The 17204-nt window shown below is 31.2% G+C and overlaps 4 protein-coding genes across 7 annotated transcripts; all 4 read right to left on the bottom strand.

Moving 5' to 3' along the window:
• Positions 1–904: 904 nt before the first annotated feature.
• LOC107429463 (universal stress protein A-like protein) lies at positions 905–3303 on the bottom strand. 2 transcript variants are annotated; one of them, XM_048463296.2, is made up of 4 exons: positions 2845–3303; positions 2361–2452; positions 1832–1950; positions 905–1124 (listed from the first exon to the last, which is right to left on the bottom strand). In XM_048463296.2, exons 1-4 carry the CDS (start codon positions 3035–3037, stop codon positions 1046–1048), a joined length of 483 nt encoding a protein of 160 aa, XP_048319253.1. In that variant the 5' UTR covers positions 3038–3303; the 3' UTR covers positions 905–1045. The 2 variants fall into 2 exon arrangements, with proteins under 2 accessions (XP_048319253.1, XP_024933680.1); XM_025077912.3 differs by having other exon boundaries at positions 2818–3296.
• Positions 3304–7667: 4364 nt separating this feature from the next.
• On the bottom strand, positions 7668–9853 carry LOC107429473 (universal stress protein A-like protein). Of its 3 annotated transcripts, none has more exons than XR_007237716.2 (5): positions 9591–9853; positions 9113–9204; positions 8642–8760; positions 8056–8126; positions 7668–7960 (listed from the first exon to the last, which is right to left on the bottom strand). XR_007237716.2 is itself a non-coding variant. In XM_016040166.4 (5 exons), exons 1-4 carry the CDS (start codon positions 9775–9777, stop codon positions 8123–8125), a joined length of 402 nt encoding a protein of 133 aa, XP_015895652.1. In that variant the 5' UTR covers positions 9778–9853; the 3' UTR covers positions 7668–7960; positions 8081–8122. The 3 variants fall into 3 exon arrangements, 2 of the variants coding, with proteins under 2 accessions (XP_015895652.1, XP_015895651.1); XM_016040166.4 differs by having other exon boundaries at positions 8081–8126; XM_016040165.4 differs by lacking the exon at positions 8056–8126 and having other exon boundaries at positions 9591–9851.
• Positions 9854–10398: 545 nt separating this feature from the next.
• On the bottom strand, positions 10399–13025 carry LOC107429472 (acyl-acyl carrier protein thioesterase TE3, chloroplastic). The gene is made up of 5 exons (XM_016040164.4): positions 12587–13025; positions 11907–12007; positions 11322–11431; positions 10766–10861; positions 10399–10675 (listed from the first exon to the last, which is right to left on the bottom strand). Exons 1-5 carry the CDS (start codon positions 12877–12879, stop codon positions 10556–10558), a joined length of 720 nt encoding a protein of 239 aa, XP_015895650.1. The 5' UTR covers positions 12880–13025; the 3' UTR covers positions 10399–10555.
• A 1506-nt stretch (positions 13026–14531) lies between these two features.
• LOC107429470 (transcription factor bHLH75) lies at positions 14532–16731 on the bottom strand. Its single transcript, XM_048463013.2, has 6 exons — positions 16382–16731; positions 16081–16203; positions 15765–15830; positions 15575–15643; positions 15359–15439; positions 14532–15030 (listed from the first exon to the last, which is right to left on the bottom strand). Exons 1-6 carry the CDS (start codon positions 16652–16654, stop codon positions 14935–14937), a joined length of 708 nt encoding a protein of 235 aa, XP_048318970.1. The 5' UTR covers positions 16655–16731; the 3' UTR covers positions 14532–14934.
• Between the last annotated feature and the right edge of the window lie 473 nt (positions 16732–17204).

The following is a 17204-nucleotide window of genomic DNA, read 5'->3' as shown; positions in this document are numbered from 1 at the left end:
CATTATCATTACTGTTGTCCACCACTATTCTCCACCACTTTCTCAGAATATTTTCATTAATTATAAGATTCGATTTTATTCTTTCAATAAATGGTTGTACGTACTCCTAGGTCTAGTTGTTTGCACACTGAAAGTTCCGAGGTTCAATCATAAAAAAAAAATAGGTATCGGTGCCCTAGAACTCGGAGGAGGCTTATTATTATTATTATTATTTTTAAAATCCATCTGGTGCCTTACTGTTGATTGTAATGGCCTAAGAAAGCACCAAAGTCACCCATTCTCCTATCTGGCTTTCATTTGCCATTAAATGGGCTATAATCTATTTGGGTTATCTTGATAGTAATCCAGATTTAGACTCGTTAATCAAATTTTAGCCAGGGTGCAAATTCTTTATATTTATTTATATTGTCATTTCCTTTGCTTGGATTTAAAAAAAAATTAATAGTAAGATGAGGACCGACATGATAATAGTATCATCTTGCTGTCCCTTGAATTATCCTAATGATAAAATAATAAAAATAAAAATAAAACAAAAAGAACAGAAAACCATCATCTTTCTCGGGTTGCATGTCATTTAATCAATTTAAAATTGGATTTGAATTATTATATCTCATGCTGACATACGAGGGCATATATTCCCTCGAATATATGAAACATATATGCATATAATTATTGTTTAACAACCATAATTTTTTAGTAAAATTCTAATTTTTATATATGTAGAGACAACTTCAATTATAAATAAATAAATTAAAGGACACATTCATCTTATTCGTCAAAGTTTCAGAATCATTAATCAAATTCTAGCTAGAGTGCAAATTCTTTGTATTTATTTATTTATTTTTTTATTTTTTTCATTTTCCTTGCTTATTAAAGAAAAATTAATAATAAGATGAGGACGACAGATAATAACATGTCCATTTTATCGATAATTTACAACTTGAAATAAATTAAGCATCCATGGAAAAATACAAATCAATATGTTTCAACGTACGTACAGTGACTGAATGTCATCAATATCCTCAAAAAAGATTTGTTCTGTCTTTTATTCTGTTTTCTTCACAACAAGAACATGACATTTAGCATTAGTCAAGCAATAACTGCTCAAACTCCCCAGCGAAGCCCTGTGTATGAAAATTTATCTTTAGGATTATGATGTCAAAGGCAATATTAGTTAGTCTCTCAGGGATTTCAATTAGTTATTTTTGTTTAAGACAGAGAGTTAATAGCCAAAACTTATAGTTTAGTAACTCAAGTGTCAAAATTGTTTGAAAAATGACCAGTTTTAGATATTTTAGTATTTTAAATGAAAATTAGTATAAACTAAACATTAATTTCTTTTAAAAAAAAAAAAAACTGAAAGTCGGTTAAAAATTTTCTTTAGAAACAGTCAAATTTTCCAGCAAAAAAATAGATACTCAAATTATCAAAAAAAGTTTTTTGAAAGCTAAAAACTAGTTTAGTGTCCAAAACTTTAACAAAGTGATAAGCAAATAAATAGTCAAATTCTCAAAAAAGTTATTGGAAGCTAAGAACCAAAAACAAGTGTCCAAAGCTTTAACAAAGTAATAAGGAAATAAATAGTCAAATTCTCAAAAAAGTTATTGGAAGCTAAAACTAAAAACAAGTGTCAAAAACTTTAACAAAGGAAATAATAGTCAAATTCTCAAAAAGGTTATTAGAAGCTAAAAGCTAAAAACTAGTGCCCAACTTCAACAGAGTAATAAGGAAATGAACGGTATCCAAAATCCATAATTTAGGTTAACCAAAGAAAGAAAAAAATATATATATTAGTTAAAAAAAAAAAATTAAAAACACAAAGAACACCAACCTGCCGAGGCTTCCATAAGCAGAGTCACCCATAACAAGTAGATCGATTTTGTAGTTTTGAACCATATTCCATATGGTCTCTTTTGGATCTCCAGTCTCTGTAAATGTTTCTACAGCCACCTGATGTCACAAACATAAAAAGGCATATACGTCACTTTTTTTTTGTTTTCTTTTTTTAATAGAATTTTAGTAAACTTGGATTAAATAGAAATTGAAGCTCATTTATTTTTTATAATTAAGTAGTTATATTTGATTTTAAGCTTTCTCAAATTTCAATCAACCATCCAATAATTAGTACGAAAAGCAAGCAACCCATATCGATTGTAGTAGAAACAACCAAAATTACATAAAAAGCTAGTCACAAGCCCCCAAAAAAGAAATGGAAAAAAAATTAAAAAAAAAAAAAGATAAAAACGTCCATCAGTATATAGCCAAATACTAACCAAAAAAAAAATTGTTGTGTTTCAGAGAAAAATAATAATAATAATAATAATAATAAATAAGATTAAGATCCTTCACATTATTCATACCCCACGACTGGCACATATGCTCTTTGCTTTTTCCAGGAGCCCCAATGAAACTTTTCTGTTTAAATCTTGGCTCCTCTTGATCAAAGCTGCAGCTGTGGTGGGTCACAAAGTTTATGAAAAATTATTAATTTCGTATACCAACATAATTTTCAGTCAAACTTAGAGAAAAAATTAAAATAAAATAATTAACATTTAAAGCTCTCTCTTTTTTTTGTTCTTCTTCAAACCCCCCCCGGCCCCCCTCCTCTTCTGGATCCTGAGATCTGTCTGAAAGCTTAAAAAACAAAAATTTGAACTATTTTCATTCCAAATAAACACAAAATAAAATCTTGATCTGGTTATATTAATTAACATAAAGAATTAATACTAATGGTAATTATTAAGAAGTGTTAATTAAGAGAGGAAAATTAGAGAAGAGAAAAGCGAACAAAATTAATAAGAGAGAATTGCACGAAACTGGGTGATAAAGGGCAGTAGAGGAGACCAAAACCGACTATTCCGGCACTGGAGACGACATGATTAGGAAGAGGCTGAGCTGCAAAGATGACAAGAGGAGACTTTGAGATTGATTCTTTGAGATTTTCAAGCACCCATATGAGTGCTCTGTAGCTGCTCTCAGTCTCATCTATGGCTACCATCACTTTCTTACTCTTGCTACCTTCTTTTTCTTTCTCCATTTTCAATATCCAAAAAAGATTCAAGTATTTGTGACTTATAGCACTCGCAGAAAATATTACTTTACATATATATATATATATATATAGAGAGAGAGAGAGAGAGAGAGGGATGGACTTGAAAGTTCACCTACTCATAATGAATAGAAAAATTAAGCTAGTTGGAGTTTCTTTATAACCTCCATTATGTATATTATGGAGAAAGAGAGAGAGGGAGGTGAACATATGCTTTATTCTACACCTTAAAATTATTTAAAAAGCTTATTCCAGAAAAGGTTTAGTTCTATTTGATATTTAATTATCATGCACTTTATATACTATAATCACCTTGTAGCTATACTAGGTGCCTACATAGATGGTCATTATCAAACAGAAAAGAAAGGTAGCTACATATATAGATGGAGATTTCAATCTCTATTCGTATTTCTTATTTTATTTTAAAAAGTAGTTATTATTATTATTATTATTATTATCGCCAATCCATTTTCCCATTCATTCGCTAATGTTTTTTTTTTTTTTTTTTTTGGTAACTAATTCATTTGCTAATGTTCTTTACATAATATCAATAGTGGACAGAATAAATAGAAACGAGGAAAAGAGAATATAAATGCGGATGCATAGGTACCTTGAGCTGTTCAAAAGCCAAAAATCTCCATCTGAGTTTTGCAAATTGTTTTGTGGCCTATTTTTTACCGTTGACATTACTTAACAAGATACCATATAAGTTTATTTACCAAGGAAAAAAAAAAAAAAAACACCCTATAAGGTTCTCTGTTGCCTATTTATTTCCATAGACATTCAAGATCTTTTATAACATTGCCATAAAAAAGAACAGTTCAATTCATCCTAAACGTTGGCAATACAATACGCATATCATCAAAGTTTATATGGCTGTCAAAATTTCGTAACAAAAGAGGGCCCTATTTTTTATATTTTTTAGAAAGCATAGTGATATCCTTTAGAGACCATTTAATGTCAAATAAGAATAAGGTTAGTTTAGTAGTATTGCCCTTTACATCTACATTATAAAATTAGTAATAAGATTAAAAAATAAAAATAAAAATAAAAAGAAAGATGATACAACCTTAAAGTCCGACGGGAAATGGTGTTTCCATTGACGAATGGGTGAGTAACGTGTAAGAACCTGTCATTGGAAGGGGAACAACAGCTGGATCATGAAACTTCGACCAATGTACCTTCCAGCTCGTATTGTTTGTTGACCATAATTCATGAACCCAGTTACCATTGACTATATAATGAAAACAATAGCATCCCATTTGAAGCTATGGCTATACTATCTTTTTTTGTTTTTTGTTTTTGGATGAATATTAGTATATGTCCCTCTATTTCAAAGCATGCATGTTTGTAAAGTCGTGATATAATAAAATTAAAAAAAAAAATTAAAGAAAGCAGAAAAAAGCAATAACGTACTGAAAAGTCAAGATGGTTTGTTTTTGGTGTGGGGTATTTGTGCATAGATTGAAAAAGAAATTTCACTTATATGAACTGTCTAATTAGTTGCTCGAAGCGTCCGTGACAATTAACTGAAAATTGTAATAAAGTATCATCAATTTATGTTTGACATTTTTAATTAACCAAAAATTTGTCAGAGGGGTGGGTCATTGGTGTGACCCCTTTTTTTTGGTTTGTTTAGCTTTACCTAATTTCATTAATTGCATGGTTTTGGGAAATTTTTCATTACATCTTGCATATTTTAATGCTTGCTTCCGTTGAAAAAAAAGGGCATTAGGTTTATTGCAAATCGAGAAAAAGGATCTTCCACGTTTGAAGATAATATTATTATATATGTTTTATTGGATGATTAGAAATTTTCTTCATCGAGAGTATTGATATGAAGTTTATACTTCGTATGTGCACTTAAGCACTATGTTGGTGAATTGTATCTAGAACTGTAGTAAAATTTGTCGATTATTATTATTTTTTAATATTAAATTGAAGATTTGGATTTTATTTATTTATTTATTTTTATTTTTTAGCTTCCAAACGGACGATCAAATTTTGCTGGAGAAAACAACGGGTTTGTAATTGGACTTATCCATGTGTGAGACAAATTTGTTTTTTTAGGTTTTAGACCTTTGGTATCCGATGGATCTCATCTTTTCCGAGATCACTAAGCCATGGGACTCTATCTTTCCGGTGGTCACTGGATCCCGACTAATCTGGATCGAACCGGATCGGACAACAAGGATATAAAGCTCTCTTAACACCAATTTTCTCTATTCATAAAATTCGAACCCGAGACTTTACTTAAAAAAAATAGGTGTCGAACCACCTGAACCAACTGTCATTAGTGTGTGAAACAAATTTAACAATATTAAAATTAAGAATTCAAAGGAAACTGTAATCAATAAGGACTTGTTTAAAATCTAATTATATGACCTATAATTTAATTAGAGTTTACTTAAATATTTATAATTTCTCTTTAAAAAAAATACAAAATACGTACCCCATGGCCTACAATCCTAGCTTCTTCTCTTTCTTCTTCTCTGTTTTTTTTCCTCTTCTTCTTCTTAGAAAAATTATAAATTTTAAAGGATTTGATAGATTATTAGATTTTATGTTGACATTTTTCCTTACAATTTCATTTTTAAAGGCTTTTTAAGTTTATTATTAAATGCTTTTTTAATTTTTTTTCACAACATATTTAAAATAGTTTAAAAAATTGAATATTAGATTACCTAGTAAATAACAATGGGATGTGCCCCGTTTGTTTCATTGTCTTAGGTTTTTCTTATTAACTAATGATTAATATCTTTAAATGGCATTGTAATTTTCGAAGAAAATTTACAATCATAATTATCTTTTTGTTGCCTTCAATAAAGCTACAATTGTGTTATAGTCATTTCTTGAATATAGATAGCACATAAATACTCTCACATTTCTAATTTCTTATCATTTAAATGGAAAAAAAAATATTACTAAAACAAATTGATTATAATAGTTCAATCACTAATTTCGCATCTAAAAATGCTAAAAGAACAAATTTTACGTGGATTTTTAGAAGTGTTAAGAATATTATAGCATGTAATTTTGAATTATTTTTATTTAATAAAATTATTGTTTTTTATAATTTTATTTATTATTTTATTTTAAATAATTATTGAAAAATTAACGTATACAGTTGGCTTAAGGTCCCGAAATTCCAGAGGCAATCTTGATCAAGCTAGTATATTTTATTTTATTGGTTAAAATATTAATATAACTTTAGTTAAAAATAAACATAATTAAATACAAGTTGATCAAAGACACATGTACATTAAGTAAATTGGTACACTTCTTAGAATTATTATTATCATTATTATGTAAAAGATATATTTAAAAGCACGTTTACATTAAACATATATATATATATATATATACATATTCAAATATAATGCTTGAAAATGATGTGATAATAATTTGAATAAAAGGAAGTAGTGTCACGCATGACAATACCCTTTAATTGTTTTAGAGTTCTATGTTTTCTAGTAGAGTTTCCGGTCTATGCGTTTTTTTTTTTTTTTTTTTTTTTTTCAAAAAGAAAATTATTCAATACACATGGTCTATAGTCTATGGAACCTAATTTGGTACCCTTTATTTTATTTTATTTTTTTAAGAAAACCTAATTTGGTACCTATGGCCCATCAAATGTGCACTATTAAATTGAGATGGAAAATTAGTTCACAACGTGATGGGATTAATCTATGTCAGAGTACGCTATTACCAAAATATAACAAAACCAAAGAAACGGTGTAAGAGACCTCTTAATTGATTAATTTACAACTTTAACACCTTAGCAACCAAACTAAAATAACAATCCTCAAAAGAATCCCACACAATTAAAATATTATCTAATTTGATTGTCTCAACTCTCATATATATGTATATGTAAGTCATATATATATATATATATATATTAAAGAGTTGAGTTGAGAAATTCAAATCCAAAACACTAGACCTGACCAAATTGTAGTACCGGAAAAATTTGACATGAATCTTAATGCTTTCAGTAGTGCTTTTCTCTACAATTTTTAGTCAATTTACTAGAAATTGATAAGAAATATTTTGCAACTAACCTCCAAAAGAATGTCAAGTTATGTCATTCATATTACTTAAATTTCCATAACTTGTTCCACAGAGTTATTTGACCAGTCCAGAAATTGAACCATTTCGATTACTAGCCGAACTCAGTTTGTCCTACAATCTTCTCTACAATTCACTCTCTATGACAGATTGGTAATCAAATAATTTCCTGAGTTTTAAACGTATCCCAGGTTAGCAGACGGGGCGTTAGATAGAAAGATTAGCAACATAACAAATTAGAGAATTATCAAAAACATCTTTACGAGGAAGTTGATTAAATCAAAGATCTTCTCCAAGAGTTTTGTTTGTAAAAACTTTGTCATCTTTGATTAGAAGAATTGCTAAAATGCACCACTCACTGACCAAAAACCAATTAGAAAAGAAACCACCAATTTCAAATCAAGCTAACTATTTATCAACTCTGATTTCTCATCTTCCGTTAGACAGGAACATTCAACATCCCCCAACGTTGTTGCATTCTCAGAGATGTCTTTTCGGCTTGGAAGTGTCATATGCATCACACATCAAGAATTTTACCACATCTGAGCCATTTCATACTATAAGAGAAGCCAAATTAATTGAACTTAAAAGTATACGTTTATACAAGATTTATTTATCTATGTAAAATAATATGAAAACAACATACGCAAAAATAAAAGTTAATTCACCATTTACATTAAGTTGGTAATATTATTAAAAATCATTTATATATCTACAAACTGGGATTGATGATCTAGCTTCATAGCGTATTAAGAACAAATTGATCAAACTGGTTTCTTCACAACCAAAACAGGGCATTTGGCATGATGAACACAGTAATTGCTGACGCTTCCCAGAAATGCCCTGTCACCGATTAAACTTGTGTTAGATAACCATATGGAACAAAGATTTTCTTTTCAGTTCAAAGCTGAGACACTCAAATTATTATGTAAACACACATGAGAGAATGGAATTTGCACAGACTTGTCTATTTTCTTCTTTTCCACAGTCGTGCTGGTTCTAATGCTAACTATTGAAGCAGATAATTAGCCAAAAAAAAAAAAAAAAAAAAAATCCTTATTAGAATCAAAGTCCCATAAGCCAATGCAGTAAATATTTTGACATGTTGCCCCTAATACATTTTATGAAAATTCTAGTGTTCCCATAAGAGGGAGAAAGAGAACTAGAATTTTGTATGCGTCAGTGAAAAATTAAGAAAATGCCTACTAAACCATGCTTCAACTTTACTGTTATCATAGAAGTCAAAAATATATATTTTACAATACAAATGGTTGGGGAGATGTGTGATCCATTACTAAGAACTAAAGGATAAATTTATAAAGGTCTCCTCAACTTGGTGGACCAAAGCTTTCTACAAAATTAACTTTGTCAAACAACTTATCATCAAGAATAGCATGAGAAAACCAATTTCTAAGAATCTCGAAAATCATGAATCAATTTCTTAATAAAGGTGTTGCATGAAGATTACAAGCTTCCTCAACTCTTGATCAAATGTAAGATCCAGAAAGTAGGACAAAGACAAACCTTCCGATGGCCCCACGACTGTGGCTGCCTAACACTAGTAATTCAATGTTGAGCTTTTCCACAGCTTCACATATTGTCTCTTTAGGATCCCCAATTTCCGTAATTGTCTCTGCCACAATCTAAAGCAAAGGAAAACTGAAAAAAATTACATTCTATTTGTACAACTTACTTTTGATTTACAGCAATTAAAACAAACTTCAGTCTGACCAGGATCATCACAATGGACTAACTATTTGTTTACCGGACATTCACTTTTCAGCAATTTCAGCATCTATATTAAGTTTTTCTTAAAGGAAGTGCAAGTCTCTGCCATACCATAGTAATTAAATGGATGGTTGTCCATTCATCATAAATCAAAGTAAAACAATTATAGCTCGTAGTGTTTTATAAACCATGCTATAGTTCTAAGAAGAAGTGAATGCAACTTAATAATCTTACTGCAGAAGAAAATTTTGAGCAAAGAATGAATACCCCATGCTTGGCGCAGATTTCCTTAGCTTTATCCAACAAAGCCAATGCAATCTTCTTCTGGTTATCTTGGAGGGATGCCGTCAATTCAACAGCTGTATATAGAAAATGCGCTTAATTTAAACTGTCACTTTCATTGAATTTAATGTAAGATTTCAATGAAAAACAAATCAATTTAAGGACTTCCAGGGTAGAACTTAGAACCCCAGTTCTTGATCATATGCATATATATATATATATATATATATATCTATAAAGATTTTATAGGGCACATATTCGCATATTTTTATCGTGCATATGTTAGCAAAATATGATTTTTGAAGAAATCATCGTTTGTGTAATAGTATCAGTATCGACGACGATTTCTTATCCGTCATCCTTGTGAATGTACTCCGCACAATAAAAACGTCCAGACGCCATCTATGCAGACTCATATATATATATATATAGAGAGAGAGAGAGAAGTAGATCATGAGCTTACGAGCAGTGCCATAGGTGGCGGCCAAGGCAAAACCAGAATTGACAAAGGGCTGAACGGTGAAGATGACAAGATGGGAATCGACGATGGTGTGGGTAAGATGTTGGAGGGCCCACTGAAGGGCGTAATGACTACACTCGCTCTCATCGACGGCCACCATCACCTTCTTCTTCTTGTTCTCCTCCGCCATTTTCTACAATCTTCTCTGTTTCTCTCTGTGTCTACAGTAACAGTCCGTGATAAGTATTTGACTTGTCAGCTCCTTCCTTTGTGTATGCATATATATTGTCCCCTTGGACCCCACCCCACTTATCTGGATAAACATCACACGCAATTGAAAGAAACACACGTGGCTCAATACTATTCGGATTATTAATACGCCGGCCAAGTTTGAATCGTATTGTTGATGTAAATAAAATTACCAGAGAGCCAAGCGAGAGGTGATAAAGTCTAGGAAGGCTTTTACCATGTGAAGGTGGTCATCATATTTACAGAAAATGTATGTGGGTTATGATGAAAATTCTACAGTTGGTGACAACTAATCATGACCATCGCATCGTCATACTTTCATTTACGTAAAAAATCTACTGGGCTACCTCGTCCACACTAGCAGAGTGATGAATATAATATGTTCATCTTCTTTTTCAAGAAATGTTCTTGGAGTCCATTTCCTTTAGAATTCTACAACAATGGCGGGACTGGTGGTCATGTGAAAAGTGACAAGCTCGGAGCCAGAAGCCCTCGTTTTGTCGGATAAACGAACAAGTTTTTTTTCCGCATATGATAAACATAAAGGATTGGACAAGTGTAATGAATCCAAATAATCACAAATTTCTTTCTAAAGAATAAATGTGACAGGACCATTTTCTCATGTTTGCTTTTCTCGTGGACAAACAAGATTGATTTCTATCCCATAGATACATTAAACAAGGAATTCTCTTCACCTCCAAGTTTGTCTCGCAGAAAAATTAGATAGACTCTTCATGGCGAAGAAATTGGACAAATCTAGATCTCACATCGGGGGGAATGCGGACAGGACGGTAGTTTTTATCAAGCCAAACTGCAGTGGCCTTTGCTTCCAAAACAGGCTGTGCACACCACATAAAAGTAATACAGCATCAAGAAATTGGCTTCAAATGATTGTGAAAAAAAAGTGCTAGAAGAAAAAAATAGCAGACCTCTTGATTTGGGAGCTTGAAAATTAGATGCTCAAAGTAAAGGCGAGCAGCTGAGGACCCAGAGATCCTCACTTTTACAACAAACTTGTTTCCACTCTGTTTGAACACAAAATGATGAAAGATACGAGTGAATAATACATAATACCTATTTTGGCCAATTGCAGGCATAAACAGATTATACAAATTATTGCAATTACATATTAGGGAAAGCTTACTTCATCAGACAAATGGGAATGTTTGTGTAGTATACAACACATGGGGTCGCCAAACATAAAGTTTTTCTGAGAGAATCGTATTAACCAAAGTGTATATAGAACTGTAGGTTCTTTAAGATTTTTACACAGTAAAAGCAATTACGACCTGCAGGGAATAACCTTTTGGTAGTGTTGTTTAGCAAGTTGTAGAGTAAAGAGCTTAAATAAAAGATGAATCTCAAAAAGCATCTTGGATTTTAGAAGTTGAATTTCATTACACAGCAGCCAAGCAAATATCAGTTTCTTTACAGATGTTGAACCAAAAAATATATGCAGTGAGAGAAGGCTTCCAAGATACATACTCTTAAAGGGGCAAGGAATTTGATGGACAATTCCGTCAATGCTAATGCATCCCCAGTGCGGGCAACTGCATCTGCGCTGACACCAATTCTTTCCAGAAGTTCATGACGAGCTGATTAATATATCAAAGTGTATGTGGTCATTGTATTGTATTCAGACCATATTCTTAATTAATAAATATACATTATTCTAAATACTATAAGATATGTGCAAGAATTCATTCTCAAAGCCATCTATATCATAATAGAACCAGCAGTTATAAATCTAATGATGAAAATCACGTCTTTGATCCATAGACAAAGCTTGAGGACCCAAAACATGGGTCATCAATCAAGCCCCATAGATTGAGTTATCAAAGAAAATCAAAAGGTTCGAGTCTGCAAAACTGTGCTTCTAAAAAGCTCAATGAAGGAACCAATCAAAACAACAGCATAAGGGAGCAGGTGACGCAGAAAATGCCATTTAGCGCACAGTATGGTTAATCATATATAAGCCTAAAACTGAGAAAGAAACGACACGGTAAGAAACATGATCTAATAGTATGATCCCCAATTTTCAGTTTACATTAACCAACAAAATAGTCTTACCGTGTTGGCAATAACTTGCATAAACAGCATTGTTTACAACACCATACTGATCAAGTTCATAATCTCGTACTTTGAGCTCAACATCATGGAACCCGCTCATTCTGAAAGATCCAAAAAGAGAAAGATGTTAAACTCCAACTTTTATAGAAGTTTTACTAATATCAACTACCTATGAATAAACCTAAATGGATGTATACTGTACGCTATATAATTGTAATTTCAGAACTGGCAAGCCCATGAAAATTCATGAAAACCTCACTACAATTACATAGCCAGTAGACACACACGAATCCACAGATTTCCTACTTTATAAGAATTGGAACAAAGAATAGTTTAATGACAAATTTGGGTGCCATTTAAAAATCACGAATGAGAAAATTACTAAAAACAAAACTATACCAAAAAGAAAGTAGAATGAATCTTAATTTGACAGCAAACAGTTCCCATGGAAAACTACACGAAACACAAAACTAAACCAAAAGCTATAGAGACCAGTTCATGTACGCACGGGAATGAATGATCCCACAAAAACCCATAAACCAAAGATGCCCAAATTTCACGAATTTCAAACAACCAGACTGAAACATTTTAAGAAAATCCAAAATTATCCCCAATTGAAAACCCAAAAAGACAGAACTTTAAACAGACAAAGAAGGCAAACCGAGTAAATTATCAAGTACCCTTTTCCACCTTGGAAATCAAATGCAATTCCACTGAAGCTCCTCAAAGTGGGGAGTGATCGGAGACGAGGAGGGATGAGGGGACCACTGGCCGGAAAAGCAGCAGATGAACGACGTAGATGTAGCCACGTGGACTTAACAGGTTTGGCGGGAACCAATGCCTGTGTGGGGTTGGCAACTGAAATTACCTGTAACATTTCTTTGCGACGAAGAAGATGGACAAGTTGGGTGTCTTGGAATTTGGGAATTTTGATTGCCAATGCCTGCTTCAGACAATTGGCGTTAATTCCCATACAACAAATGGCTTTAGCTTTTAGCGGGTCTGTTTCTCTCACATCCTTGGCACTAAAACCATCTTTTTTTTCCTTTTTTTTTAAACGAAATTATTTTGCTTAAAAATATGAATTTTATTGAGAATGTGAAGAACACGACCCAAAGATAATCACAAAGACAGTGCATGAAGCGGCAATTACGAACTCCGAAGTCGGAACATGGATCGGGTTGAAGAATACACTACATTGGGCCCAAAAATGGAAAAATTTGAACATGGTCCTCGTGGAACATTATTTGGGCTAATTGAAATTCAATGGGTTAAAAGTTGGGTATATCGGCCCAATAGAATATTTTAAATTTTCTTTTTTAAATTTGATAATATTTTCAAAATAATAATGAAAAATAACAAAAAAAATCCTCTAATCATTCATCTTTGATTCAACTTCTTCTTGTCTTTTTTTTTTTTTAAAAAAGAAAAAAAAGAAAAAGATAAGCCGATTTCTCACTAAGCTATGTCATAATATTGACTAATATTTCAAAATTTTAATTGGAATTCGATGAAATCGACCGACACAAGTACTCAGATGGATAACTTATTATAGAAACAACATATTTCTAAACTGGTATAGCAAGGCAACTTGTCATTTTTAGTCAATGAAGTTGTGCATATATTCTCTCTTTAAAAAAAAAAAAAAAAAGAAAAGAAAAAGAAAAGAACCCGTATATATAATTTTTCAGGTAAATGGGAAAAAAAGAGTATTAATTAATGAATTAATGTTTATTGTTTATGTGAACCTAACCTAAAAATATAGATATTTTCTGTGTATTTTTAGTCTGGCTCCAACTCCAATTGCTGCCCATCCAAATGAGTATGAGGATGACTTGGGGGCATGGGAAGAGCTTGGCAGAACATATGTCTAACACTAACCTTTTTTCTTTTATCTTTATTTATTTATTTTTTGGAGGTGGACATAGAGAATAAAAGATCATGAATGACATTTCCTTTCCAACCACTATGAGACAGTGGTACTAAATAAACCTACCTAATTTTCCCCCACCTCAACTAGATAGATAGGATCGCTGAACCTGCCCATTCTTGCTTATACATATTGACCCACCCCTCCTTCAAAACAAAAAAAAGCCTTACGGATCATTAACCAAAATTCATATTTCAAATGCACCAAACCATGCGTACTAAAAAGGTTTCCATAATGACCTCTAAATTAGTCACAATTTAATGGATCTTTTTTAAAAATCCATTTCTCTGAACCTCCTTTTTATTTTTTTTCGTTTCTTTTTGCTTTTCCATCTAGATCCTTATTGAGCGTGCTAAATATACCTGCCTTTGCCATCATTTCTCAAACCATTAAGTGCATTCGATATATGCATAATACAAATACATACATACATGCAGATATGTATATGTATGTACGTATGAATATGTATGCATGTATGTATGAGTTGCAGGCTTAATTAGGTTTCTACATGAACCTCACTATATATACATATAAAAATTGGATCGACTTTAAATTTTTAGGCTAGATTTAGGTCATGGATTCATTCAATAAAGACTCCCTTTTATTTATTTCTTTATTTATTTTAAATCTATTGCATGCATGAGACATCTTATCAGGATTAGTGTTTCTCTCTTAAAAAAAAAAAAAAAAAATTGCTGATAAAAATTAATGATAAAAATTAAGGATAAGATACAAATACTAATTTGGCATAATGTTCCGCAAGTCACACAAATTCAAAAGTGTCGGTCACAAAAAACGAAGAAAGAGTGAGGCGGTAATCCTACTCACCGGACATGTATATCATGTCCCGTAGATCTTGTTGGGAAATAATTTTAAAACTTTAACCACAACTTAGAAAAGAAAAGGAAAAAATAAAAATAAAATAAAAAGACAAATCACCCATTCTTCTTCGGATTGTCGATCACTCAAGAACAACAACAATATTGGCTCACGGGTTATCTATATATATATTATTAATCAATTAAGATTAATTAAGTTTTATTTGGGTACAGAAAATTTGGTCATTTTCTCCGCACTTCTTGTAATAAAGCTTTGTAGTCAAAGGGGCCATGTTGAATGGAAATATGAAACCCCTCCATACCCTTCTCTCATCATCATTTTCTCCATCTCTTGCACCTCAGACGCATTTGTTCCCTGCACCGTGTATACAAATGCATACCGCTCACACACAAATATATATTTTCAATATTTCAATATAGATATTAGATATAATTAGGATTTTTTTATTTTTATTTTTTGAAGATATAGGATTGTGATTATTATAATGTAGGATAAAACTCTATATAGTTGTAAAAAATTGCTGTAAAATGTATGCCTAATCAATTATATGTAACCTATTGGCTATAATGTTATGTGACCTGATTACATATAATTACACACATATTTTATAACAAAATTTTTATATAATTATAAATTGTAGTCTAGAAAAAATAAAAATGAGAAACATTGTAAGATGGCGCACCTGCATCATGTCCATGGCGTCCATATTTGGGGAATTGAAGTCATAGTACATACTTGCAGCAGAAAGCTTCATAGATAGAAACTGGCAAAGAATATAAATAAATAAATAAAATAAATTATAAAAAATTTAAATTTTTATATTTAACAAAGGAAAATAAATATGTACAAGTTGTTGTGCAACAATTATTTGTCTCAGATAATCCTATAAGTGGCTCACGTCAATTTGAGTCTGCAGAGATTGAACATAATTGATAACCACATCCAGCATCACTGCCATTCCCATTGTCTGCAAATCCATTCCAGAAATAAGTAATTAATGATTTTTGTTAATTACCTCAGGTAATTAAACACCAAAAAGCTTGGGAAAAAGTGCAAGAATTTGAGTAGATTAATGCTGAATTACGTACCTTATAACATCCTGGAACCAGATTTTGAAGACATCTCAACCTCTCATTTATTTTCTCTCTTCTTACCTAGTTTTGAGAAAAAATAAATGTTCATTTGGTCTTGTTCTCTTAAATGATAAATTATAAAACTTTCTCTGAAAATATTTTCCCCTTAAAATTAACATCAAAAAGTCTTTGATGCTCTGAAACAATATATATATATATATATATATATATATATGTGTGTGTGTGTGTGTGTGTGTGAAAGATTCGATGTGAAAATGAATGTTATATGCGTTCAATATTTAAACAAAAAAAAAAAAAAAAGGTATGTTACCCTTTCTGCCAAACTGTGGCTATCAGTAGCTTGACCTCTCTTTGCTCTTACATGAATAACTTCATTAGATTTTTCCCTCCCTTTCTCATTAATGTTTCTCTTTCTTTTTCTTCCTCCTATCCTCTGCAAACCACCAACAATAATGGAATAAAAAGTTCAGAGAACCAATTCTAGATAAACATATATATAGAGAGAGAGAGAAAACCATAAAATTTAACCAATATGAATAAACAAAAACAAGTGTTTTTTTATCTATCTAACCAGTTCAACAATATTAGAGAAAACCCCAGTTGTTTATCACCTTTTCTTTCTTGATTCGGTTGCCAAAGTGATCATTAGTAGTACTGAGCGCCATTGAGTGATCAATTAGGAAAGTATTTGGATGGTCATGATCAGGATGAGAAAAGCTTTGAGTATTAATATCAGTGAATAAGTTGATAGGAAGCTGAGGTGTTTGATGCTGTTGATATTGTTGATGATGATCAGCCGGAAAGCTTTCGCCGGAGAAAGCCATGATATCATGGTTGTTGTCGTTGAGATTCTCCAATGCTCTAAGGTTTTCTATGAGTTCCATTTTTATTTTGAGTCCAACTTAAGAAATTTAAGGTTTGGAGAAGGTCTTTGATAAACTAAGCAATTAGAAACTGAATTACCACCTCATATGCTTTGTTTAAATAATAGATAAATATGTGTGTGAGTGGGCAATATGATTTTGAATTAAATTTTAACTATCCATCTTCTCATTTTTCTGTTATAAATTGACTTTATATAAGTTTTATAGGTTTATTTATTTTTTTCTTTTAAGGGTTAAATATATTTAGCTCCTTCAACTATTTTATATTTTGCACTTTATCTCCAATTTATAAAAAGTCTATGTCATATTGCTTTTCTAAACTGGTATGGTTTTGTCATATTAATTTTATTATGCATTTTCAACAAATGAATTCTACGAAGTTAATCATCTAAAATTAATGTAACTTTATCTTCTTTGTTTCATTTTTTATTGGCATGTAAGCCTATTTTGTCAAATTTATTAGAAAAAGTGTATCATTATATATATATATATATATATATATATATAAACTTCAATTAGACTAAAAAGACAATATATATATATATATATA

This window comes from Ziziphus jujuba, chromosome 12 (genome assembly GCF_031755915.1).
Source record: "Ziziphus jujuba cultivar Dongzao chromosome 12, ASM3175591v1".
NCBI lineage: Eukaryota > Viridiplantae > Streptophyta > Magnoliopsida > Rosales > Rhamnaceae > Ziziphus > Ziziphus jujuba.
This window is presented reverse-complemented; position numbering and strand designations above follow the sequence as displayed.